This window comes from Coregonus lavaretus (genome assembly GCF_964263955.1).
Source record: "Coregonus lavaretus genome assembly, chromosome: 34".
NCBI lineage: Eukaryota > Metazoa > Chordata > Actinopteri > Salmoniformes > Salmonidae > Coregonus > Coregonus lavaretus.
This window is the reverse complement of record NC_140021.1, coordinates 19,196,460-19,222,043: the sequence shown is the minus strand read 5'-3', so window position 1 is coordinate 19,222,043 and position 25,584 is coordinate 19,196,460. Positions and strand designations below refer to the sequence as shown.

Genomic DNA, 25,584 nt, shown 5'->3' with positions numbered 1-25,584 from the left:
GCGGCCAAGGGATACAGCCAGGTAGTTAAGAGTAGGGTTATGTCCCAAAATGGCTACCTATTCCCTATTTAGTGCACTACTTTCAACCATAGGCCCTGGTAAAAAGTAGTGCACTATATAGGGAATAGAGTGCCATCTGGGACACACCCTAGATTATTTCTGGATCAGACCTTTACTTTACCACAGCTGGAGAGGAATGTACTGTACTGTATGGAAAGGAACTCTAATGTACAGTTTCTATATGGAAAGGAACTCAATGTACTGTATTGTGTTTCTATATGGGAGCTAACTGAAGGCCTGGGAGAAACCTCTCTCCTGTCACTTCCTTCCTATAATGATTTTATCCTGGTGGGAGGTTCAGTAGAAGTACTGAGGTGCTGTGGGAAGATATTTGACTTAACATGACCACTGGTGCGGTATTGTATGGATAGAGCAATAATGATGTAAAAATTGTTAATTGACCAAACCATCCATGGAGGAAATAGTTCAAATGCTTTCCTGCCTTGATATACACTGGCTCATGACAGTGAAACACAGCTGAAATGCTACAGCCAATTTATTTAACTTATTTTATATTACTAAGGTTGAATGAATATGAGTGAACATTGATGGAAAACAAACTGAAACTTGACATGGAAAAGATGTGTTAGTATCACACATGCATGAACTTGATGACAAAACGCTGAGGACATTTTCAAAATGTGTTTATTGATCAACAAGATGGATCCAGGATCCATTGATACAACACAATGTAGAGAATGATGCTCAGCATGTATGTAAGATGGAAAATATTATGAAAAATATGGTTTATGAACTATATGTGTTTCATTATGTTTCTTATTTATCTTAATAAGACCCTTCCCCAAATGTAATGACATGAATACAGGAATATTAAGACATAACATAGTATTTGTGTGTGTATGGGTGGGTGTCAGTCCCCTTGATACACACATACTGTACACACACATATACAATGAAACAGCATACATTTGACTCAGTACGCACACACACACACGTCCTGTGGTCATCACTGTTAACCCCTCCACTCTCTGTCTGATACACAAGGTGATAAAAGGGGTGGACGATGGTGAGAAGAGGTAAGAAGACGGTTGAACAATTATTTATATTTCTTAGCTATTCCAGAAAACAGAGGATCAACCTGTATTTCCAACCTGCTTCCAATCGCAGGTGTATTACAGTGAAACATAAATAACCTTTACCTTTTCGATTTCTTGATCTCTCCTTTCTTTCCTCCCTCCCATCAGTGCCTTGTAAGCTATGGTAGCATACCAAATGGCACCCTGTTCCCTTTATAGTGTGCTACTTTTGACCAGAGCCCACTATAAAGGGAACAGGGTGCCATTTGGGATCCAGCCTATACACCACTGGGTCTGGGTGACTACTTGACCCTGTGACCTTATAGTAGCGACCCTGGTCTCTCAGCAGAGTGGCTGCTGGGATACATTACATTAACAACCACCAGGAGGATATATGGTTTCCATTTACCTACAGCTATTAAACACTGCACCGTAATGACTTGTGTTAAATGAAAATGTATTACTCTTGTTCACGTTGTAATCACTCAAGTTTAAGTCAATGACAGAATAGAAAAAAAGAAAAACGGAAAGAAAAACAGCACCATAAAACTAGTGGACGGCCATGGCTCTAGCCCTGTCTAGTGTTCTGTAGGTTCGGTTAGCACCAATGTTTCAGCCTGCCTCCCAGAGTGACACGTCTCCAAGGGATAGTGCAGGCTCCAGTCTCGAGCTACAGAACCAGATACAGACGTAGATACACACACACTGACTGACATATAGACGTAGACAGAGACCCAGACATACATTTGTGAAAAAGCACACAGTCAGTGGTAGGGTAAGTAATGTTTGAGAGGATGTTAAAAGGCAGAGACACGCAGGCAGCAAACATGCCCGCACACACACACAGACATTTGAAAAGAAACAGGAGTGTATTTGCATCACTGGTTAAGGGGTAAAAAGTGCAAACAGAAGAAAAAAAGTTATAGGAAAAAGCCATGGCTGGATTGTGCTCTAAACATAGCTGTAACCATTATGCCATTGTCTAAGTCAGTCTCACAGTACAGACGCCATTTTACAGCTGAGTTGTATTGTGACAGGGGAACAGTGAACTCTCTAGCCACAGAAAGGCTATCGTCTTACTACCATATGTGTGTTCATGACCACAACCAAAGCCCCAGTAAGTGAACTGGGTCGACCTCTTTGTTGATGGCAGTTAGTTACCGTCTGGACTGGAGTGCAGTGGCACTTCTAGAATAAACACTACTGTCTGGTGTCTACCCCTGTAGCCTGCTATCCAGCATGCTTTTAAATGATCAAAAACAGCTGTAAAAATCACAGAGTGGGCCTTTAAATGCCTGCATATCTTTAAAAGCTCCGATTTTTATCACGCAACTTTAAAAATAATGTGGCATATAATACCAGTTAGGAGGATGTTGAGCTTTCAGTCTTGGTATTTTCCACATAAACACCAACATGGTTTTACTCTGAAATATAAATGTTGTCATTTTTCCTTTTGTGGTCGGATTACACTAAGGAAATCCCCCTAGAGTTTGGAGAATATTTTTAGAATGTGTCTTATTTGTCCTGGATGTGGTATACTTCCTGATTGTCTGGTACATAAGGTTTAAGTACATGTCTATTGAGAGCACTGGACTTTGTCTGACATTTCAAACCAATGTAGTTGTTTTCTAGACATCAGACATTTGTGAGTTAATCTCTTCTGAGATAAATGGATTGTGAACAGTAGTAGTTTTGATTTGGTGAGGATTTACCATTAAGAACACAGCAAGGGGCAAGGGGGAGAGCTTACACACATAGCTAAAACATATAAAATCCCTCCTCACACCCACATAGCAAAACCATTCACATAACACACCTTACTCCACACCTTCATTGGGTATATAATGTACATATAAATATAAGCAATGAGTTTCAAGGCATCATTTTTTAATCATATACTGATCAATTTATTAATTCTGTCAGGACATTTTCCATTGTCCCAATCTGTTTTACACGAAGAAGGAAGAAGGATGTCCCATTTGTTTTTGCAAAAAGAAAGAAAGTAAAAACCTTTATCATGAAACAGACACACATTCAAACACTGCTCACCATGAAGCAACGACACTAGTTACTTTTTTCAGATTCTGTGACCAAATCAAGATTCCTCTGGACAACCTAACCTACCTCGCCAATTACCAAGAAATGACCTAAACGCCTGCTTCCTATAGCTCAGGTGAGATATTTTCCATTTAAATCATGAGGTTCCAATGACTCTTTTGTTTTTATTGTACCAGAAAGGGAACCCGCAGCCATGAAACATAAACAAATAGATGCAAACAAGGTATATTCAAGAGTTTGAGCATCATCATCAAGTCCTTCCGTAAGCTTTGGGCAGAACCACTGGTCAAGCTGCATGCCACATGGTGCGTTCCATTCGCATACAAGGAACCTGCAGGTATGTTCCACCAAACTGTAACTGCAACCTGTTTTCAAGCACTGGAGGAACAAACTGCTGTATCTGTGAATCCGGTTTGTCCATATTGTTTGTTTTCACTTTTTCATTTTCGTAGAGATTTTCTGAGCAGTCCAAAGTGGATGTAGATGCTTGCATGCACTTGGACACAGGAGAAGACACTGCATTGTCTTGACTGACGTCACTGTCACTCCTATTGGTCCTCGGTCGAGAGACAAGTGCATCATGGGTAGTAGGCTTCTGTGACTTAAGTAGAACTCTCTCAACAAGGCAGTCAAGAAGATTAAACACGGTCTGTCCGTACGTTCACAAAGACCATACAATTATTTTGGGATGCAAACTTAACCAATACAGAACTTCCATTTCAGAGGGGTAAACAATAAGCTAATCTATAGTGTAACAGCATTTTCATCTCTTTAATTTATCAGTCTTTTCTATCAAACTGATATATATATAGCAAGTCAGATACTATAACAATACCATAACACTCAACTTTAGTGGCTTTTTTTCAGGAACCTTCCTCCTCCCTATTTTGACTAATATCTTAAACTCTATATACAGGCTGAATCTTTCCCCTGTTCTGGTGGTTTGCCAAACCAGCGCTGAGGCCTCTGGGTAATAGAACATGTGTTGTGTCCCAAATGGCATCCTATTCCCTAGATACTATATACTACTAGTATGTAGAGAATAGGGTGTCATTTGGCATGCTGACTTGTTTAACCCATTACTATTTATCTTGGATAGCAACCAATATGGCCCCAACATCTCTTTCAACAAACAAGTAAACAAATAACAAACAAAGCAGTATACAAAATAGCAAAAAACAAGAAAATGAAACACAAGAAGAACACAATTGATCTTTAATTAAGGCGATTAAAAATATTGCAAAATATTTTGGCCCCTGTTTTTGAGACAGACTGCCACAACAGTCAAAGTTTCCACTGCATAAAGGATCAAGAAGAGCAGGGAGGAGAAAAATAAAAGAAAGTGATAGCAAAAATGAATATAAAAAATAAAATAAAAGTTATCCTATCTTTAGAGAGAAAAAAGTATTTATTTGGTTTGGGTTGTTCTTTTCTTCAGGACTGTTTTAAATGGGACTGTAAAATCGTTCATTTTTGAAAAATAAATTATATTTTGAAGGAAAAAAACAATAAAAAGAGACAGGAGTTGGTAACTCGCTGGTTAACTTCAGCAACATTAGTTATTGGGGGTCTTTTGTCTTTCTGAGCACGTGCAGTAGGGGTTAAGACCTAAGATACTGTAGATAAGAACCGGCTGTGTTCCTCTGATTGGACGACAGCATGATATGACAACAGGAAGATGACTGACGCAGTGCACCATGGGAAGAGTTGAAAGCCACATGAAAGTTCTTCCCCATTTAAGAGCGGTTGCACCAGGCGCCGTCCGAAAATGGCTGGGCTAGGAATGGGGGTTGATGGGATACAAAATAACAGTACCCTCTGTTCAATCTCAGGGTGGAGGGATATCTAGGCAAAGGCCCCACCCTCTCCCGCCCCCATTTAAAAAGACGGGGGAGTCTTGGGAGTAGGCCTAAAATTAGATCAGATCATAGTGGAGTCACCGACGTACTGCAACCACCACCACCTCTGTCTGGATGTAATTTTCGGACCATTGATTCCATTATACTGGAGGGTATAATAAAGTAATATTGGTCCAATTAGCGGACCCCTGTGTGTCACCCAGAGTCATCACACCCACTCCTGCATGGAGCGTTTGCAGTACAGTATGTGTCTGGGCGTTCCCTTCCTCTTAAACTGGAAGACGGTGTAGACCAGGACGAGAAGACAGAGCGCCAGGACACAGGGAATCACGATGGCAATGGCCTTCACTGTGTTGGCCTCGTTTTCCAGCTCAATGACAATGTCGACGTCTTCCGTGGGCGGCCACTCGGGGTCGATGGGGGTCAGGTCGCAGCCCATGAAGTCCTTCAGGATAGAGCGGGGGTAACCGGGTTCGACTCGCAACCTCTGGTTGTTGAACTTCCAGTACTCCTTCCCCTTGTAGAAGTAGGTGAAACCTGGAGAGATAAAGTGATGGAGAGAAAGCGACAGAGGGGGATGAGAGAGCGAGAGAAAGAGAGAGAAAGAGAATACAATTAAGTACAATCTGTTGACAGTCTATGTCTCCTAATATGGTCTCCACAGGATTCATTTGAATGTCAATCTGAGGTTGGTAAAGAACTTGTTTCCATGTAGTTTGTAATTCTCTCTTTATTCCAGGGGCCCAATATATCCCTGGGGGTTACAGGCCAGTAGAATAAAGCCCTGGCAGTGATAAAGACAAGTGCTTACTCTTCTCCGGAGGACCTGAAACTCTGGACCACAAACACACTGTAAACCAATATCCCCAGCTTGACAACCTGGCTAAACTCCCCACCTCTCCTCTCCTCTCCTCTCCACCTCTCTGAATTATTCATGAATTCTTCTAAGAAAAGAGAGAGGGAAGAATAGATGAGATATGCGCCCTATTTCCAAGTGTACAGAGGAGAGGAGGAGTCCTTCAGAAGGGAAGAGCGAGAGAGAAAGGGAGAGAGATGAGAGAGCGAGAGAAACAGAGAGAACGGGGTGCTAAATCACATGGGCAGCTGAGTTGTTTACGGTTAGCAACCCAGGGAACAAGAGCGGGCGGGAATGAGAGAGAGAGAGAGAGAGAGAGAGAGAGAGAGAGAGAGAGAGAGAGAGAGAGAGAGAGAGAGAGAGAGAGAGAGAGAGAGAGAGAGAGAGAGAGAGAGAGAGAGAGAGAGAGAGAGAGAGAGAGAGAGAGAGAGAGAGAGAGAGAGAGAGAGAGAGAAAAAAGAGAGAAGGGTCCTGAAAGATTTATCTTGGGAAAGAAGAGAGGGAGAGAGAGACTTGGCATTTAGCTGAGCACTGACTGGTGAGGGTGAGAACAAAAGAAGAGTTTCATTCCAAAATGCTATATATCCATTTTCAGAAATGTTGGTAAATTAGCTTTTATTGTTTAAAGAAATTATAAAAGAGATTGGTGGTTTTTATTCACTATCTAATCACTATTTGTTAAAAATCTATCACTTGATGGTTTCATTTCAGAGAGACAAATAATCACGTTTTTTTGATAAATGTTATATATCCGCCTCACTCTCAGAGAAATAAGTACTACTGCTAGGTTTTACACAGTCAAATGTAACAAAATAGCTACATTTTAAATAAAGAACTGTACAAATTATACATTTGTGACATCAATATATATATTTTTATATATATATTATTCAATACAGTAATATGAGATCTGTATGTAAAACATTTACATTTGACATTTTAGCAATTTAGCATCCGGTCTTATCCAGAGCGACTTAGAGTAAGTGCATTCTCTTAAGATAGCTAGGTGAGACAACTACATATCACAGTCAAATATAAAGGATACGAACATTCCATTCCAGCTAAACAATGGACATACAGTCTAGCATTTTGCAACAAAAAAAATGTATGCACATCTAAAATCTATTAATAAAACATTCTGAGAACAGTCATATTTTACACATACATGAAGGTACCCTTAATCATTTCTGATGAAAAAACACAAATGTGATTTTTTGGGGTATTTCGCGTTTTAGATATAAACTTTTCTAAAAGAAATGGGGTGAGAAAGAGATAGAGCTATACTGAGAGTGGGGAGTAAACAGACCAACTTCACTCTTATGGACTTTGTCGGAGCCACACAGTAAGACCGAGCACTGTGTGAATGTATGTGTAGGGGCGGATGAACATTACAACACACAGCTCTTTTCAAGCATACCAGCTCCCAGTCACACTGACCCAACCAAAAGTATATATATATATTTTGTAAACCTTTATTTAACCAGGAAGGGCTCATTGAGATTTGAAATCTCTTTTTTCAAGAGAGTCCTGGCAAAGATAGGCAGCACCAAGTCATTACACAATTACAGAGACATGAAAAACTACACGTAATCTAGTAAACATCCATAGAAATCACAGGAGTATAACAAAATCATAAAACAGCTATTTAAAAACATTGACAGGTGAAGGAATCAGCCTCAAAATCCTTCATCAATGATTTAAAGACACCAATCGGGACAGGTTCTTCTAGATTAAATGTATGTTATAAGGCGTTACAAGCCGATGGCGCAGAGTACATAAAAGCCCTTTTACCAAATTCAGTTCGGACATTTGGAACAGTTAGCAGGATAAACTCCTGCGAACGAAGGGAGTACCCACCATATTTCTGAAGAATACAAATGCCCAGATAAAATGGTAGCAAACCCAAAATGGCTTTGTAAATAAAAGTATACCAGTGACAGAGCCTACGAGTGACTAGAGAAGGCCAGCCAACCCTGGTATATAAAGTGCAATGGTGCGTAAGGGTTTTGCAGTTTAAAAGAAATCTCAATGCTCCATGATAAAGGGTGTCAATTGATCTCAAACACTGAGCGGAAGCATTCATATATAAAATATCTCCATAGTCTAGTATAGGCATAAATGTAACTGATACTAGCCTCTTTCTGGCTTCAAAAGAAAAACAGGCCTTATTCCTAAAATAAAATCCCAATTCAGCTTAAATTTTTTTGTAAGTTGTTGAATATGCAATTTAAAAGAGAGGCTGTCATCAATTAAAATTCCAAGATATTTATATGAGGTTTCAACCTCAATCTCATTGCCCTGACAGGTAGTAATAGGTGAAAGGTTCAGTGGTCTATTTCTTGCTTTAGAAAACACCATTAGTTTAGTTTTGTCAGCATTGAGGATAAGCTTCAATTGACACACGGTATGTTGAACAGGATAAAAAGCAGTTTGCAAGTTCTGGAAAGCTTTAGTGAGAGACGAGGCACAACAATAAATAACAGTATCATCAGCATAAAAGTGAAGTTGCGCATTTTGCACATTTTTGTCTAAATTATTTATATATATAGTAAATAAGAGGGGACCAAGTACAGAGCCCTGGGGCACACCATTACAGACAGACAATTTAACAGACATGAGCCCATCAAATTGTGTGCACTGAGTTCTATCAGACAGACAGTTAGCAAACCATGCAACTGCATGCTCCGAAAGACCTATGCTCGCGACAATCCCTGCCTCAGTATAGTATGATCAACTGTATCAAAAGCCTTCGAGAGATCAATAAAAAGTGAGACACAGTGCTGTTTTTTTGTCAAGGGCTTCAGTGATATCATTTAAAACCTTATTGGCTGCTGTAATTGTGTTATGCTTCTTCCTGAAGCCCGATTGGTACATTGATAAAATAGTTAGTATATAAAAACTATTTTAGCTGTTCACTAACAAGGGTTTCAAGTATTTTTGCCAGGGGTGACAGCTTTGAGTTTGGTCTACAATTATTTAAAAGAGTTGGATCTCCCCCTTTTAAAAGTGGTAGAACAAATGCTGATTTCCAGATCCTTGGAATTTCATTACATTCCAGGCTTCGATTGAACAGATATCTAAGTGGTTCAGCTATGAAATCAGCTGCAAGTTTTAAAAAGCAGGGATCAAGAATATCAGGACCTGCAGGCTTTCTCTGATCTAAGGATTTCAGGGCTTTATGTACCTCCTGCACTGAGAATGGCGAAAAGCTAAACGTTTGACCAGCTCTCACTGGTTCATCCACACAAGGTTGTACAGAGACAGAGGATACTGAATCAAACAGCCTACCAGATGATACAAAGTGCTCATTGAAACAATTCAGCATTTCGGTTTTGTCACATACAGCAACAGAGTCCTTCAATACACGTGACGGTAATTCATTAACATTACTGTTACCAGACATAGACTCAATAGCCTTCCAAAACTTTCTAGGGTCATTCAGGTTATCAGTGGTAACAGACATAAAATATTCAGACTTGGCCTTCCTGAGAAGAGAAGAACACTTGTTTCGTAGCTGCATAAAAATAAGCCAATCAGCATCAGAACATGATTTCCTTGCTTTAGCCCAGGCTAGATAACGTTTGTGAATAATACAGGACAGCTCAGAAGAAAACCATGGATTATCCCGCCCTTTAACTCCGAACCTGCTGAATGGGGCATGTTTGTTTACTATTTGGAAAAAACCATAATGAAAGAACTTCAAGGCAGTTTCCACATCAGGAATAAAAAGCTCAATCTTGCTCCAGTCAAAATAAAACAAAACATGAAAGAAAGCCTGCTCATTAAAACTCTTACAATTTCTCTTACGAATAAAGCGTGGGTTTGTCTTAGGTACCTTAGTATTTCTAACAGCAACAACAGCACAATGGTCACTTAAATCATTACAGAAAACACCAACCACAGAATATTTATGTGGAACATTTGTCAAAATCAAATCAATCAGGGTAGTCTGGACATTTGAGAATTGGGCAGGTGGGTGAATTAATCAACTGGGTAAGATTAATAGAATTACAATACATTTTACAACACCAGTTGAGATCACCAATCAAGATCAGTTCACTGTAAAGAAGTTTAGAGATAAGGTGCATCAGAGAAGAAAATGCATCACCGAGAGCAGAGGGGGGTCTATAACAGCCAATCACAGTTATAGAGAGACCCTTTGAAACCTCAAGATTCAAACAAGAAATTCCAACTGTTTACAAATAGTTTCAGACTTTGCCACACTTACAAGGAATTTAGTCTTTACATATACAGTGAGGGAAAAAAGTATTTGATCCCCTGTTGATTTTGTAAGTTTGCCCACTGACAAAGAAATTATCAGTCTATCATTTTAATGGTAGGTGTATTTGAAAAGTGAGAGACAGAATAACAAAAAAAACAAAAAAAAAGCATGTCAAAAATTTTATAAATTGATTTGCATTTTAATGAGGGAAATAAGTATTTGACCCCCTCTCAATCAGAAAGATGTCTGGCTCCCAGGTGTCTTTTATACAGGTAACGAGCTGAGATTAGGAGCACACTCTTAAAAGGAGTGCTCCTAATCTCAGCTTGTTACCTGTATAAAAAACACCTGCCCACAGAAGCAATCAATCAATCAGATTCCAAACTCTCCACCATGGCCAAGACCAAAGAGCTATCCAAGGATGTCAGGGACAAGATTGTAGACCTACACAAGGCTGGAATGGGCTACAAGACCATCGCCAAGCAGCTTGGTGAGAAGGTGACAACAGTTGGTGCGATTATTCGCAAATGGAAGAAACACAAAAGAACTGTCAATCTACCTCGGCCTGGGGCTCCATGCAAGATCTCACCTCGTGGAGTTGCAATGATCATGAGAACGGTGAGGAATCAACCCAGAACTACACGGGACGATCTTGTCAATGATCTCAAGGCAGCTGGGACCATAGTCACCAAGAAAACAATTGGTAACACACTACGCCGTGAAGGACTGAAATCCTGCAGCACCCGCAAGGTCCCCCTGCTCAAGAAAGCACATATACATGCCCGTCTGAAGTTTGCCAATGAACATCTGTATGATTCAGAGGAGAACTGGGTGAAAGTGTTGTGGTCAGATGAGACCAAAATGGAGCTCTTTGGCATCAACTCAACTCGCCGTGTTTGGAGGAGGAGGAATGCTGCCTATGACCCCAAGAACACCATCCCCACCGTCAAACATGGAGGTGGAAACATTATGCTTTGGGGGTGTTTTTCTGCTAAGGGGACAGGACAACTTCACCGCATCAAAGGGACGATGGACGGGGCCATGTACCGTCAAATCTTGGGCCCTCAGCCAGGGCATTGAAAATGGGTCGTGGATGGGTATTCCAGCATGACAATGACCCAAAACACACGGCCAAGGCAACAAAGGAGTGGCTCAAGAAGAAGCACATGAAGGTCCTGGAGTGGCCTAGCCAGTCTCCAGACCTTAATCCCATAGAAAATCTGTGGAGGGAGCTGAAGGTTCGAGTTGCCAAACGTCAGCCTCGAAACCTTAATGACTTGGAGAAGATCTGCAAAGAGGAGTGGGACAAAATCCCTCCTGAGATGTGTGCAAACCTGGTGGCCAACTACAAGAAACGTCTGACCTCTGTGATTGCCAACAAGGGTTTTGCCACCAAGTACTAAGTCATGTTTTGCAGAGGGGTCAAATACTTATTTCCCTCATTAAAATGCAAATCATTTTATAACATTTTTGACATGCATTTTTCTGGATTTTGTTGTTGTTATTCTGTCTCTCACTGTTCAAATAACCTACCATTAAAATTATAGAATGATCATGTCTTTGTCAGTGGGCAAACGTACAAAATCAGCAGGGGATCAAATACTTTTTTCCCTCACTGTATAGCCACACCCCCACCTTTCTTAACTCGATCAGTGCGATACACATTATAACCATATATTCAAATATCCTTATCAAGAACATACTTGCTGAGCCAGGTTTCAGAAAACACAATTACATCAGCATCAGTTGATTTAGCCCAAATCCTAACCCCATCAATTTTAGACAACAGGCTGCGTACATTTAAATGAAAAATACCAAAACCAGATCTATATTTAAAATCAGAGGGGGTTTGGAGACATTACATTTCAGGGCCAGGGTTAGGTAGCACGTTACCTGATTTCAACAAAAGAAGAATAACTAGGCACCTCTGTTTAATAACCTTGCATGGCTTCTCTTTTTTAAGAGACCTACTGCAAGCGATTTCTACAAGTGAGTTTCCAGACAATACAAAACAGTCATTTAAAACCATTAGACTTTGGTAGTGACATAAGTTCGTACTGTTCACATCATGACACAAATGCATCGGCACTTGGACGAGTGGACCGAGTGAAAAAGAGCAAGATCCCGCCGACACAATGTCTAATGGACGGGAGAGCACATTGTCAGATGTACTCACCCAGCGACAATGTTAGTGTCCTCCAGAGTTCAGTAAAATCAGTGCGCAAAGCAATACCACAAACATTTTCATTTTGTCTGAGAGATGTAACAAATAGAGGCCAAGGAAAGGTAAGGGGAGAGAGGGACTGTGTGTATGTATGTGAATGTGCATGCGTGTGAGTAGATTGGGGGTGGGGGTCGATTGAGAGAGTGGGTTGGGGATTGTTGAGCTGCGGCTGACAGCCAGGTGGAGAGCAAAGAGGAGCAGCTTGGATGAGACACTCCGTGGAGGGAAAACAGTGGATATAACCCAGGCCAGCCAGAGAGAGGGTAAGGCAGTGCAAATGAGGGAGACCCGCAATCTTTACACCAGCAAAACTAAATAGTTTGCACTACACAACAAGAAAAGTGTAGATTTGCTCCACCATGAATGAATAAGTTATTAGTAGCTCAGTTGGTAGAGCATGGCGCTTGAAACGCCAGGGTTGTGGGTTCGATTCCCACGGGGGGCCAGTATGAAAATGTATGCACTCACTAACTGTAAGTCGCTCTGGATAAGAGTGTCTGCTAAATATGTTAAATGTACTAGTCACAGACAAACGACTTGACATGCTGCCATCTATAAAGAGTGGAGGATAGCGACCCTACAATCATTGGACTTGATAATGGTTGATTATCAGGGTACATTTTCGAGGTGACTTGTTTCGACATTACATTTACACTTCAGTAATTTATCAGACGCTATCCAGAGCTACTTACAATTAGTGCATTCATCTTAAAATAGCTGGGTGAGACAACCACATATCGTAGCAAGTCCATTTTCTGGGCATTTCCCATCTAAAAGGACCCATGAGCACCAACGTGTGAAGTTCATAGGAGCATGTGAAATTGGGTGTCAAATTAAAGCTAGGAGTCTATATTTTTGAGTAATTAAGGCATATATACATTTTCCAACCATTTCCCATCCTAAAAATTTGGAAATAAGCAAAGGCTTTGATTCTGGTCAAACAGATGGAAAAGGGGTCTTAGACACTCTCCCTCTCTCTCTCTCTCTCTCTCTCTCTCTCTCTCTCTCTCTGCCACTCTCTCCCTCTTCTCTCTCTCTCTCCAGTTAATGTCACCTCTACCGGCTCTTACTGACACCTACCATTACACCTACCACCTACCCTCTTTCCATTTACTGTAACAAGCATCCTCACCCACTGAGCACCGACCACACCGGATGTCCATTGAAGTTGAAATGTGGTCAGTCCGGCCTGGCCAGACCAAATCTAAACCAACCATAGACATCTATGTTTCACAAGTTTAGATAGCACAGTACAGTACAGTAGAGCACAGTATTGAACAGTACAGTACAGAATATTACAGTACAGTAAAGCGAAGAAAAGTACAGTACTGTACAGTAGAGCACACTAGAGTAGAGTACAGTATAATGTACAGTATTGTACTGTACTGTACTGAGCTCTAATCTACTGTGCTGTACTGTACTGTTCGCCACTCTACTGTTATGTCCAAACTTGTGAAACATAGATGTCTATGATTGTTTCAGATTTGGTCTGGTCCGGATCAGACCCCCCTCAGCCCCCAGCTGTGCCCTGGACACCATATGTGAATTAATTGCCCCCCATCTATCCTCAGAGTTCATATTGCTTGGTGACCTAAACTGGGATATGCTTAACACCCCGGCCGTCCTACAATCTAAACTAGATGCCCTCAATCTCACACAAATTATCAAGGAACCTACCAGGTACAACCCTAAATCCGTAGACATAGAGATCATCCTGACTAATTTACCCTCTAAATAAACCTCCGCTGTCTTCAACCAGGATCTCAGCGATCACTGCCTCATTGCCTGCGTCCGTAATGGGTCCGCGGTCAAACGACCACGCCTCATCACTGTCAAATGCTCCCTAAAACACTTCAGCGAGCAGGCCTTTCTAATTGACCTGGCCCGGTATCCTGGATGGATATTGACCTCATTCCGTCAGTAGAGGATGCCTGGTTGTTCTTTAAAAGTGCGTTCCTCTCCATCTTAAATAAGCATGCACGATTCAAAAAATTCAGAATTAAGAACAGATATAGCCCCTGGTTCACCCCAGACTTGACTGCCCTTGACCAGCACAAAAACATCCTGTGGCGTACTGCATTAGCATCGAACAGCCCCCGTGATATGCAACTTTTCAGGGAAGTCAGGAACCAATATACACAATCAGTTAGGAAAGCAAAGGCTAGCTTTTTCAAACAGAAATGTGCATCCTGTACCACTAACTCCAAAAAGTTTTGGGACACTGTAAAGTCCATGGAGAATAAGAGCACCTCCTCCCAGCTGCCCACTGCACTGAGGCTAGGAAACACTGTCACCACCGATAAATCTACGATAATCGAGAATTTCAATAAGCATTTTGCTACGGCTGGCCATGCTTTCCACCTGACTACCCCTACCCTGGCCACCAGCTCTGCCCATGTGTAACTCTGTGTTGTTGTTGTTTTTATCGCACTGCTTTGCTTTATCTTGGCCGGGTCGCAGTTGTAAATGAGAACTTGTTCTCAACTGGCTTACCTGGTTAAATAAAGGTTAAATAAAAAATAAATAAAATAAAAAACCAAATGTCGTCTTGTTTGAGGGCAGAGCTCATTACAATAATACCGTCTGTAGAATAATACCCAAATATGCACAAGTGGGATATTGCATATTTCTACTGTACCTTTGTGTACCTATTCAGGATACATCCCCATGAAGAGAATGACTTTCATATCCATAATTATGCATTTCTGTATTGTACAGATCAGGGACCCATCCACTTCACCTAATGTAGTTCAATAACCAAAATACATTTTTCAAACTCAAGGTGTCATGCCATAGCTAACACCCCACTCTATATGCAGACATCTTTGAATCTTAATTCGGAGCAGATATTTAACATAGTTTTTGGAAAATGTGGTCGCATAAAAAACGGATACAGAGTTTACCGCAATTCTGTTACAAACTTTGCATCTGCGCAGTTCTTCCAGTAAATGTGTTTTTGTGAAATGTTCAGTGTACAGTGTAAACTGTTCAAAGTAGTCCTTGTGCATAGAGTTGTATGGTTTGTTAAACTCTGAAATCAAAGGTTTTTGTTTGGCATACATTTTAAAGTGAAAAATCGGAATCAAAGCTTAATTCCGTTACCGTGGAATTTACACAATCTAACATAACTGACCAATATCCCAAAGGAACCATGTGATAGTTTAAAGGCATTTAAAAAAACAAAAAACAAAATACCATGCTACCAGACGTTTACCTGAGTTTCAGATGTTTTCAGAAAATGGGCAGGGACTCTGCTGTCCTAGCTTCAGGGGGAAGCTGGTTTCACCATTGGGGTGCCAGGACAGAGAAGAGCTTTGACTGGGCTGAGTGGGAGCTGACCTCCAAGAGACCAGAGGTGGCAGAACGGAGTGCTCGGTTTTGGGTGTAGAGTTTGAGCATAGCCTGAAGGTAGGGAAGGGCAGTTCCCCTTGAGAGGGATGGGGACAGATGGCATGAGTGCGCTCCGCCTCCCCACCTGGCCTGCTTTTTCCCATACAGGCACTGCCAGGTCCGCTCAAACCCCGCCCTGCTGGCCATTACCAACCAATAGGAGCCATTCTCAGGCTTTTTGTACGATCCACTTGTCTAATAAGTCTAGCCCGCAGGCCTGACAAAAAAACAAAAACTCATCTTTCCCACCCTCTGTGCAGACCAACTGGCCTCAACCGGATTGGGCAACAGACTGGTATTTTGTTTTCTGCTTCCCTGTCATATTCCAACTGGGTCTTGCAATATACTGTCAACATATGGCTACTAAAATTGTAGCTTTTTGTAGAGCCTTGTAGCTACAAGGTATTAAAATGTGTAGCTACGAGGCTGAAGTAAAGGCTATGTTTGGTATATATGATGTGAATGTTACTGTCTAGTGGATGGAAGGAGAGGATTAAAAGATAGGGAGATGTGTTATTATGCTACTGTCTAGCAATAATGATAGTATGGGATAGATAGGAGAACTTACCATTGGCTTTGTCTACGAAGGCTCCTTGTGGAGAGTCTGGGACGCCCTTCCAGACAGTGATGGATTTAGGGTAGCCTGGGTCCATCGTTCTCATGTCCTCATTGTAGCGCCAGTACCTGAACAGACAGTCATGGGGATTAGGGTGTGGGATAATCAGACATCAAAACATACATCTCACAATCTCATTGGCATCCCAATCCCAATACATTAGAAACACACACACACACATGAACTGACAGACACACACACCCAATTCCCCACGAAGGCACGCACACACACACCCCTCCACCCACACACACAGCTCATCTCAGTGTACACACCTGTCCCCTTTGAAGAAGTATGTCTTGGCTACATCCTCCCACCAGACGGCGGTCTCGATGCTCTGGGTTGGCATGCCGTGGCCGAACATAGAGATGTCCTGGGGGTAGCCGGGCTGGAGCATGGTGTCCTTGAACACCCAGAACTGCTTCCCTGGAAGAGACACAAGGACAACAGGGCTCAGAGGGACTGCTGGGACACTACACGTCTCAGATGGCACCCTATTTCCTTTATAGTGCACTACTTTTGCCCAGGTCCCATAGGGCTCTGGTCAAAAGTATTGGACTATATAAGGAATAGCTTGCCATTTGGGACACATCCACTCACTCACCAGCACTGAGGGGATTTAACCCAGGAATGACATTTGGTTGGCCAGGAGGGGTTACTAAAACCTGGGGATGACATTTGGTTGGCCAGGCAGGGTAACTATAATCCAGCCTGCCTAATGTGAGCCATACCAAATCAGTTTCAGAACCCCAAGGTGTACAGTATATGAAGCTGTAGTGCTGGTAGACTACTACATAACTGGAGATCACGAATGTTACAGTACAGTGAGGTTGTTAGAGTCATATCACATTGCACAAGAGTTGCAACATTTTCAATTTTGGTTATATATAACCACATTATAATATACTAGGTGCAATAGCCACCTTATCATTGAACAGACCATTCTCTCTGGAACTATCAATAATCACATAATGCTGGTTCAGTAGGGAACTACAATATCTACGCATTAGTCCAATATTTGCATTATTTGGTCTGACTTAACAAGATCCACTTGCGGCCAAGTTTCAGCCTCGTACTTGGTAGAGTTCATGATGCCGTTGACCTTAACAAGGGCCCCAGGACCAGTGGACGTAAAAAAGCCCCATAACATCAAAGATCCACCACCATATTTTACAGTAGGCATGACGTTCATTTATGCATATGCATCCTTATTTTGAGGCCAAACCCTCCAATGGTGTGCGTGACCAAAGAGCTCTATTTTCTCCTCATCTGGCCATAGCAACCGATTCCAATCCAAGTGTCAATGGTGTTAAGCAAACTCCAGGCGTTTACATTTGGTGGTTGCTCTAAATAACGTCTTTTTTTATGGCAACCCTTCCAAATAGCCTATTGGCATGGAGGTGGCGTCTAATTGTAGATTTGTAGACTTGGTGACCCAAGACGCGACCAAGTACTGTAATTCTCCAACTCCTTTCCTTGGACTTTTCCTTGCCTCCTGAACCATCTTCCTCACTGTGAGTGGGGAGAAGATACACTTGGGTCCTCTACCAGGCAAGTCTACCACTGTTCCAGTGGTTTTCAACTTCTTAACCTCTACGGGATTGGTGTCCCGTATACGGGATGGTTGAGCTAACGTGCGCTAATGTGATTAGCATGACTGTTGTAAGTAACAGCAAACTTTCCAGGACATAGACATGTCTTATATGGGCAGAAAATTTAAATTCTTGTTAATCTAACTGCACTGTCCAATTTACAGTAGCTATTACAGTGAACAAACAGTGGTAAGTGTCATATTTGGTTATTCAGTTGTTGTTTTCTAACTCACAAACCAAGAGGCCACCCTCGGTTTTTACAGTCTTTGTCTGAGTCTCAAATGGGACCCTATTCCCTATATAGTGCACTACGTTTGACCATGGCTCAGGGATAGGGTGCCATTTGGGACAATGCGTTAAGAGTCTAGATGCCAGGGCCTGTATTCAAGAAGTGTCTCAAAGTAGGAGTGCTGTCCTCATAGTGTTATTCATTATGATCTAAAGGGAAAAACTCATCCTATACCAGTACTCCTACTCTGAGGCCCAGGTTTGAGAAGTGCAAAGCCGAGACTTGAGGAAGTGTTGTCTTGTGTGAGGAGAGGAGGGAGGAGGAGGGAGTTATAGAGGGAGAGGAGGGTGGTAAAGAGGGATGGAGGGAGAGGAGGGAGGTAGAGAGGGAAGGAGGGTGAGGAGGGAGGGAGAGGAGGGAGGGAGAGAGGGAAGGAGGGAGAGGAGGGAGGTAGAGAGGGAAGGAGGGTGAGGAGGGAGGTAGAGAGGGAAGGAGGGTGATGAGGGAGGTAGAGAGGGATGGAGGGAGAGGAGGGAGGGAGAGGAGGGAGGGAGAGAGGGAAGGAGGGAGAGGAGGGAGGTAGAGAGGGAAGGAGGGTGAGGAGGGAGGGAGAGAGGGATGGAGAAAGACGAGGGAGGTAGAGAAGAATGGAGGGAGAGGAGGAGGAGGAGGGAGGTAGAGAGGGATGGAGGGAGAGGATGGAGGGTGAGGAGGGTGAGGAGGGAGGTAGAGAGGGAAGGAGGGAGAGGAGGGAGGTAGAGAGGGAAGGAGGGTGAGGAGGGAGGTAGAGAGGGGAGGAGGGTGAGGAGGGAGGTAGAGAGGGATGGAGGGAGAGGAGGGAGGGAGAGAGGGATGGAGGGAGAGGAGGGAGGGAGAGGAGGGAGGGAGAGAGGGGAGGGGAGGAGGGAGAGGAGGGAGGTAGAGAGGGAAGGAGGGTGAGGAGGGAGGGAGAGAGGGATGGAGAAAGACGAGGGAGGTAGAGAAGAATGGAGGGAGAGGAGGAGGAGGAGGGAGGTAGAGAGGGATGGAGGGAGAGGATGGAGGGTGAGGAGGGAGGTAGAGAGGGAAGGAGGGAGGTAGAGAGGGAAGGAGGGTGAGGAGGGAGGTAGAGAGGGATGGAGGGAGAGGAGGGAGGGAGAGAGGGAGAGAGGGATGGAGGGAGAGGAGGGAGGGAGAGAGGGAAGGAGGGAGAGGAGGGAGGTAGAGAGGGAAGGAGGGTGAGGAGGGAGGGAGAGAGGGATGGAGAAAGACGAGGGAGGTAGAGAAGAATGGAGGGAGAGGAGGAGGAGGAGGAGGGAGGTAGAGATGGATGGAGGGAGAGGAGGGAGGGAGAGGAGGGAGGGAGAGAGGGATGGAGGGAGAGGAGGGAGGGAGAGAGGGATGAAGAAAGACGAGGGAGGTAGAGAAGAATGGAGGGAGAGGAGGGATACATTTCTGGTAAATAGGTTGTGGCATGGTTTTGACTTGGTGACCCCAGGAAGTGTTTTTTTTAATTCACTGGCAGAAGTCTGGGGAGGACTGGGCGGATGTGAACTGGTTTTAATGTCTATGGAAGTGAAGTGAAGGGCAACTGGTTTTAATGTATATGGAAGTGAAGTGAAGGGCAACTGGTTTTAATGTCTATGGAAGTGAAGTGAAGGGCAACTGGTTTTAATGTCTATGGAAGTGAAGTGAAGGGCAACTGGGATTGTGGTGGGAGGAAGGGAGGGAAGGCAGGGTCATGTGACAGGAAATGCCGTTCATTACACCTGTTTCATTCTCATGCTCCATATATAGCAGGCTCATGGTTATCACGGTTACTCCTGCCCTGCCAAGCCTCTCCCCTTGGCACAGGCACTAAGGCAGTCTGGGTAAACTGGGTCAGGAGGCATTGGGGTGTGTGTGTGTGTGTGTGTGTGTGTGTGTGTGTGTGTGTGTGTGTATGTATGGGTGTGTTAAGACGGGTGTGAAGGATATTGGATATAAGGGGCTTTCTCAGAACTCACCAGGGTGAGATATTTGGGGAGTGAATAATGATTCAGACTAGACTGACTACATCTTTTAACTTTAACTGTCAGTATTTAATGTTAGCTCAGATGTACCTACCACAGTGAACACTGCTAATCTCCTGCTATCTCCTAACAATGTCTAAACAGTGTTGTACAGGGGATGGTGATCATTGAGTCTGGGCAAGGTGCCAAGAACAACAGGCTCCTTCCTCCTCCACATGGACCACACACAGAGTGTATTGTACACACACACATTACGTAAAGACACACACACACACACACATACACACACACAGCGTCCCATGGCCCCTCCACTCTACCCTAAGCCCTGATTGATTTCAATTGTTCAACGTTTTCTTATGTATGGGACTCAGCCCGGTAATTGAAAACAGATCAAACACACACACACACACACACACGCACACACGCACACACGCACACACGCACACACACACACACACACACCCAAACACTTTCGCTACACTCTTTCACATAGTGACCACACAAAACATTTCGAAACACAGGGTATGCATTGACCGTGTAGGCTAGCTTTCTCTGTATAAAAAACTAAACATAATCAAGGCAAAGCTAAATAAAAAATGTATAGGCTCTAGCGGTATATGTAGCTCAATTGTGTCTCTCTCCCCCGAGTGGTAGATCGCGTAGATGCATATTTCTCTTAGAACCAAGCAATTGATATACCCAGTGTGTGTGTGTGTGTGTGTGTGTGTGTGTGTGTGTGTGTGTGTGTGTGTGTGTGTGTGTGTGCGCGTGTTTCTGTCTGGCTGTCATTAAAGAGGCAGGCTAATCAGAAAGACCATGGCTGCAGTGCTACAGAATCAACGGGTTGATGCAGTTACTCTGGAAGCTCTTCTACATTTAGCCTAAGTCCCAAATGGCACCCTATTCCCTTTATAGTGCACTACGTTTGACCAGAACCCATAGGGCTCTGTTCAAAAGTAGTGCACTATATAGGGAATAGGGTGGCAATTGGGATGCACACTTATAGTCAGTGCACTTTGATACTATAACCTCCTATCTTATCGCATTGCTCCCATTGAAAAAATACATGATTGAGTCAATGACGAGGGAGAACTAGATATTTCAGTTTCAAAGACTTTCTTTTGGAGCAGATTTCACCAAACATATATACAACCCTAGTTCTAAAGGCAGACAGCTAAGAAACAAGGTTGTTATGAGCGATGCATATTTACATATTCAAATGAGTGTCTAATTTATATGCCAATTCAGTGTTTGTATAACACAGCTTTAAAGACAGGAAGTCTGAGTCGCAAATGGCACCCTATTCCCTATATTCCCTGGTCAAAAGTAGTGTCCTAAATAGGGAATGAGGTGCCATTTGGGACCCAAGTCTGCATGAGTCTGTTGCAAACAATGTCTTTATAAGCTTTGCCTTACAAGGCATTCATAGTCAATTAATAAACATTCATGAATGCTTATCTACACAGCCACATATATGAATATGTGTCATAAAAAATAAAAAAAGGATTGTAAAACTTGCGACCTGCCATTGGATAAGTTACCTGTCATTGACCTACATTGTTACCTATAGAGTCACTTTCTTCTGTTTGAAAGCTCACTTTGTTTTATTACTGGACATAATAATAAATCCTCTTATTTAATGGAAATCTCAATGCTACAACCAGAAAAGAAACAAACGAGAAAAGGGATATTAAGAGCTCTCGGTACACAGGGGACAACTAGTCTATTTTTCGAGGAACTGTGAAAAATAGAAATGTGTTTGCGTGCCATCTGTGATTTGTACTTATTATCCAGACAGACCCAGATTTACACCCGTCTCCTCTCTTCCCCACATCCCTCCCTTCCACTCTCATGGGAGTATATAAGTCTATTTGTTTGTTTATTTGCTGTCTCTTTCAGTAAATGTATATATTGAGACATCCCCTTCATCTGCTATAGGTTTATATGATGTAAACACACTCAGAGAAGAGACAGCCTGTGCTGCAGTGGGGCTTGTGAGGTCATACATTCAAACAGACTGCTTATAGAAGAGACAATGCATTCACTAACTGTAAGTCGCTCTGGATAAGAGCGTCTGCTAAATGACTAAAATGTAAATGTAAAAATGAAAGCACACACACACGCATGCACGCACACACACATTTTCACAGGACAAACCGCTTTTGACTGTCTGAGATTAGGAGGCAAATTGCCTGGGTTACAGTAAGTACAGTCTCTATAGTCAGAGAGATAAGCCTCTGGTTAATCCTTCTACAGCAATGTCACGCCACGCACACACGCACGCAAGCACGCACACACACACATCACCAAGAATAAGGAGCAGGACCCATCCTACTGTATCCTATTGAAAATGCTTTTTGGTCCAGGATTTGTCTGATTATGCAGATCAGGGATGGGCAACGTTGGTGGGGGGAAAAAGAGAAAAATGTGCAGTTTTACAGCTAATTTCCTGCAATTCTACACATTTTGCTAAAGGATGGAGGCAAATGTTTGCAGCTTTTAATATGATAACTGATGATCAATAGGCCCCACCCCGGTCGGTAATTCGACCATGATTACTACAAGTTTAGATAGCTGGCCGCTAGACTAATTTACCAATCAAAAATGTTTAGGGCTGACATGCACTAATTGAGTGACTGCTGATGCACAACTACATTACGAAATTGCACCTTGAGTATTTTATTATTCTAACTCTCAACAGTAAGTAAGAATGAGTCCCCTCCCCCCAAAACAAAATACGTATTATTATTTGTATTTTTTTGTATTGGTCCGCGGGCCTACAAAAGGGGGGCCATGCGACCCGTGGCCCGCCAGTTGCCCATCCCTGATATAGATGATGTATAATACATCTGTGGGCATCCTTACCTTTGAAGAAGACAAATTTCCCCTCGCTGTTCTCGTAGACGGCGTCTATCTTGGGGGGCAGTCCCTCTCCAGAAGACATTGATGAGCATGGGGTACCCCGGCATCACTGCGTTGTCCCGTACCCTCCAAAACCAGTGATCCTGAGAGGAGAGAAGAGGAGAAGAGAGGGGAGGAGAGAGAGGAGAGGAGAGGAGAGGAGAGGAGAGGAGAGGAGAGGAGAGGAGAGGAGAGGAGAGGAGAGGAGAGGAGAGGAGAGGAGAGGAGAGGAGAGGAGAGGAGAGGAGAGGAGAGGAGAGGAGAGGAGAGGAGAGAAGAGAAGAGAAGAGAAGAGAAGAGAAGAGAAGAGAAGAGAAGAGAAGAGAAGAGAAGAGAAGAGAAGAGAAGAGAAGAGAAGAGAAGAGAAGAGAAGAGAAGAGAAGAGAAGGAGAGAGGAGAGGAGAGGAGAGGAGAGGAGAGGAGAGGAGAGGAGAGGAGAGGAGAGGAGAGGAGAGGAGAGGAGAGGAGAGGAGAGGAGAGGAGAGGAGAGGAGAGGAGAGGAGAGGAGAGGAGAGGAGAGGAGAGAGAAATGGTCATTAACACATTGGCATACCAACATATCAACACAAGCTAAAATGTGTTGTTGGAAATCAAAACCCAGCTTTGAAGCTTAATGACCGAGAGGTGATTCCATTACTCTGCATCAACAGCCATTAGGCTTATTAGTATGTAACCTGTACACTTCACTGTACACATGCTCAACTATTCAGGTCAAATGGCTCAGTCTTTATGAGAAACAATCTAAAGGAAAACAATCTAAAGGAAAAATGTGCATGGCCAAGTTTAAGGTGTGCCTGTCTTTTTGATGCTGGATGTAACCTGAAGATAAGAGAGTTGGGCCAAAACTCAGAGGAAAGAGCTCACAGGCCCAGCTGAGAAATACATTATGGCTCAGTAAGACACCACACCCTTGGCACGGAATGGCCGCTCTCGGCTTCCACAGAGTCTGAGGCCAAACACACAGTGACCTGTCCTCAGAGAAGTAGAGAGAGAGAGAGAGAGAGAGAGAGAAAGAGAGAGAGAAAGAGAGAGAGACAGAGAGGGGGGGGGGGGGGGTAGAGAGAGAGAGAGAGGGGTAGAGAGAGACGGGAGAAAGAGGGAGAGAGAAAGAGAGGATGAGGGGAGTGAGGGGAAAGAGAGAAGGATGGAGATACCTCATCACTGGCATCATCACAACACCATGCCTCATTCACATAAAAACATGCACAGCCTATTTATTAAACTCTCACTGTCTCTCTCTTGTGTGTGTGTGTGTGTGTGTGTGTGTGTGGAGGACATGTACACACACTTTCACACACTTTCACACACACACACACACACACACACACACACACACACACACACAGAGCGTCCCATGGCCCCTTCACTCTACCCTAAGCCCTGATTGATTTAAATTGTTCAGCGTTTTCTTCTGTATGGGACTCAGCCCGGTAATTGAAAACAGATCAAACTGTGAAATCGGAGCTATTTGATTCCTTTCGACTCTGTAAAAGACAAAGTGTTCCAATCTCCCTCTTTCTCCTGCTCTGAAAATATGGACAGCGTGCCAACCTGAGATGTAGGCAATTTCTGCTGGCACTTGGAATTACCCAAATGTCCAAACTAATCAAACTAACTACTATAACCTCTGTAACAGAAGATTATGGTTCTATGTTTCATTTCTGCTTTGTTTGGGAGAACCTTTTACTTACGCAGACAAACAGACTCACGGTGCTACCTTGCAATACTGATGATGCATTTAGACAGTGGTACAGTTGAAAACAGGACAACAACAAAATAAAAAAACTCTTAAAAGCACTGAATGTTTGAGTTCATAAATGTTCCTCAATGTAGTGCAAAGATCACTGCAGCTACAGTGAGGGAAAAAAGTATTTGATCCCCTGCTGATTTTGTACGTTTGCCCACTGACAAAGAAATGATCAGTCTATAATTTTAATGGTAGGTTTACTTGAACAGTGAGAGACAGAATAACAACATGAAAATCCAGAAAAACGCATGTCAAAAATGTTATAAATTGATTTGCATTTTAATGAGGGAAATAAGTACGGTATTTGACCCCTCTGCAAAACATGACTTAGTACTTGGTGGCAAAACCCTTGTTGGCAATCACAGAGGTCAGACGTTTCTTGTAGTTGGCCACCAAGTACTAAGTCATGTTTTGCAGAGGGTCAAATACCGTACTTCATTCCCTCAATTAAAAATGCAAATCAATTTATAACATTTTTGACATGCGTTTTTCTGGATTTTCAGTTGTTATTCTGTCTCCACTGTTCAAGTAAACCTACCATTAAAATTCTAGACTGATCATTTCTTTGTCAGTGGGCCAAACGTACAAAATCAGCCGGGGATCACATACTTTTTTCCCTCACTGTAGCTGCAGTGATCTTTGCACTACATGAGGAACATTTATGAACTCCAAACATACAGTGCTTTTAAGAGTTTTTTTATTTTGTTGTTGTCCTGTTTTCAACTGTACCACTGTCTAAAATGCATCATCAGTATTGCAAGTAGCACCGTGAGTCTGTTTGTATGCGTAAGTAAAAGGTTCTCCC

At 42.9% G+C, this 25,584-nt stretch overlaps 1 protein-coding gene across 1 annotated transcript in view; it reads right to left on the bottom strand.

Annotated features, from left to right (window-relative positions):
- Positions 1-2,977: 2,977 nt before the first annotated feature.
- Positions 2,978-25,584, bottom strand: part of mmp16a (matrix metallopeptidase 16a (membrane-inserted)) — a 53,034-nt gene continuing 30,427 nt past the window's right edge. Inside the window, 5 exon segments of the mRNA XM_084152138.1 lie at positions 2,978-5,551; positions 16,275-16,390; positions 16,595-16,745; positions 22,997-23,063; positions 23,065-23,136. Coding sequence (XP_084008264.1) covers positions 5,223-5,551; positions 16,275-16,390; positions 16,595-16,745; positions 22,997-23,063; positions 23,065-23,136 — 735 coding nt within the window. The 3' untranslated portion in view covers positions 2,978-5,222.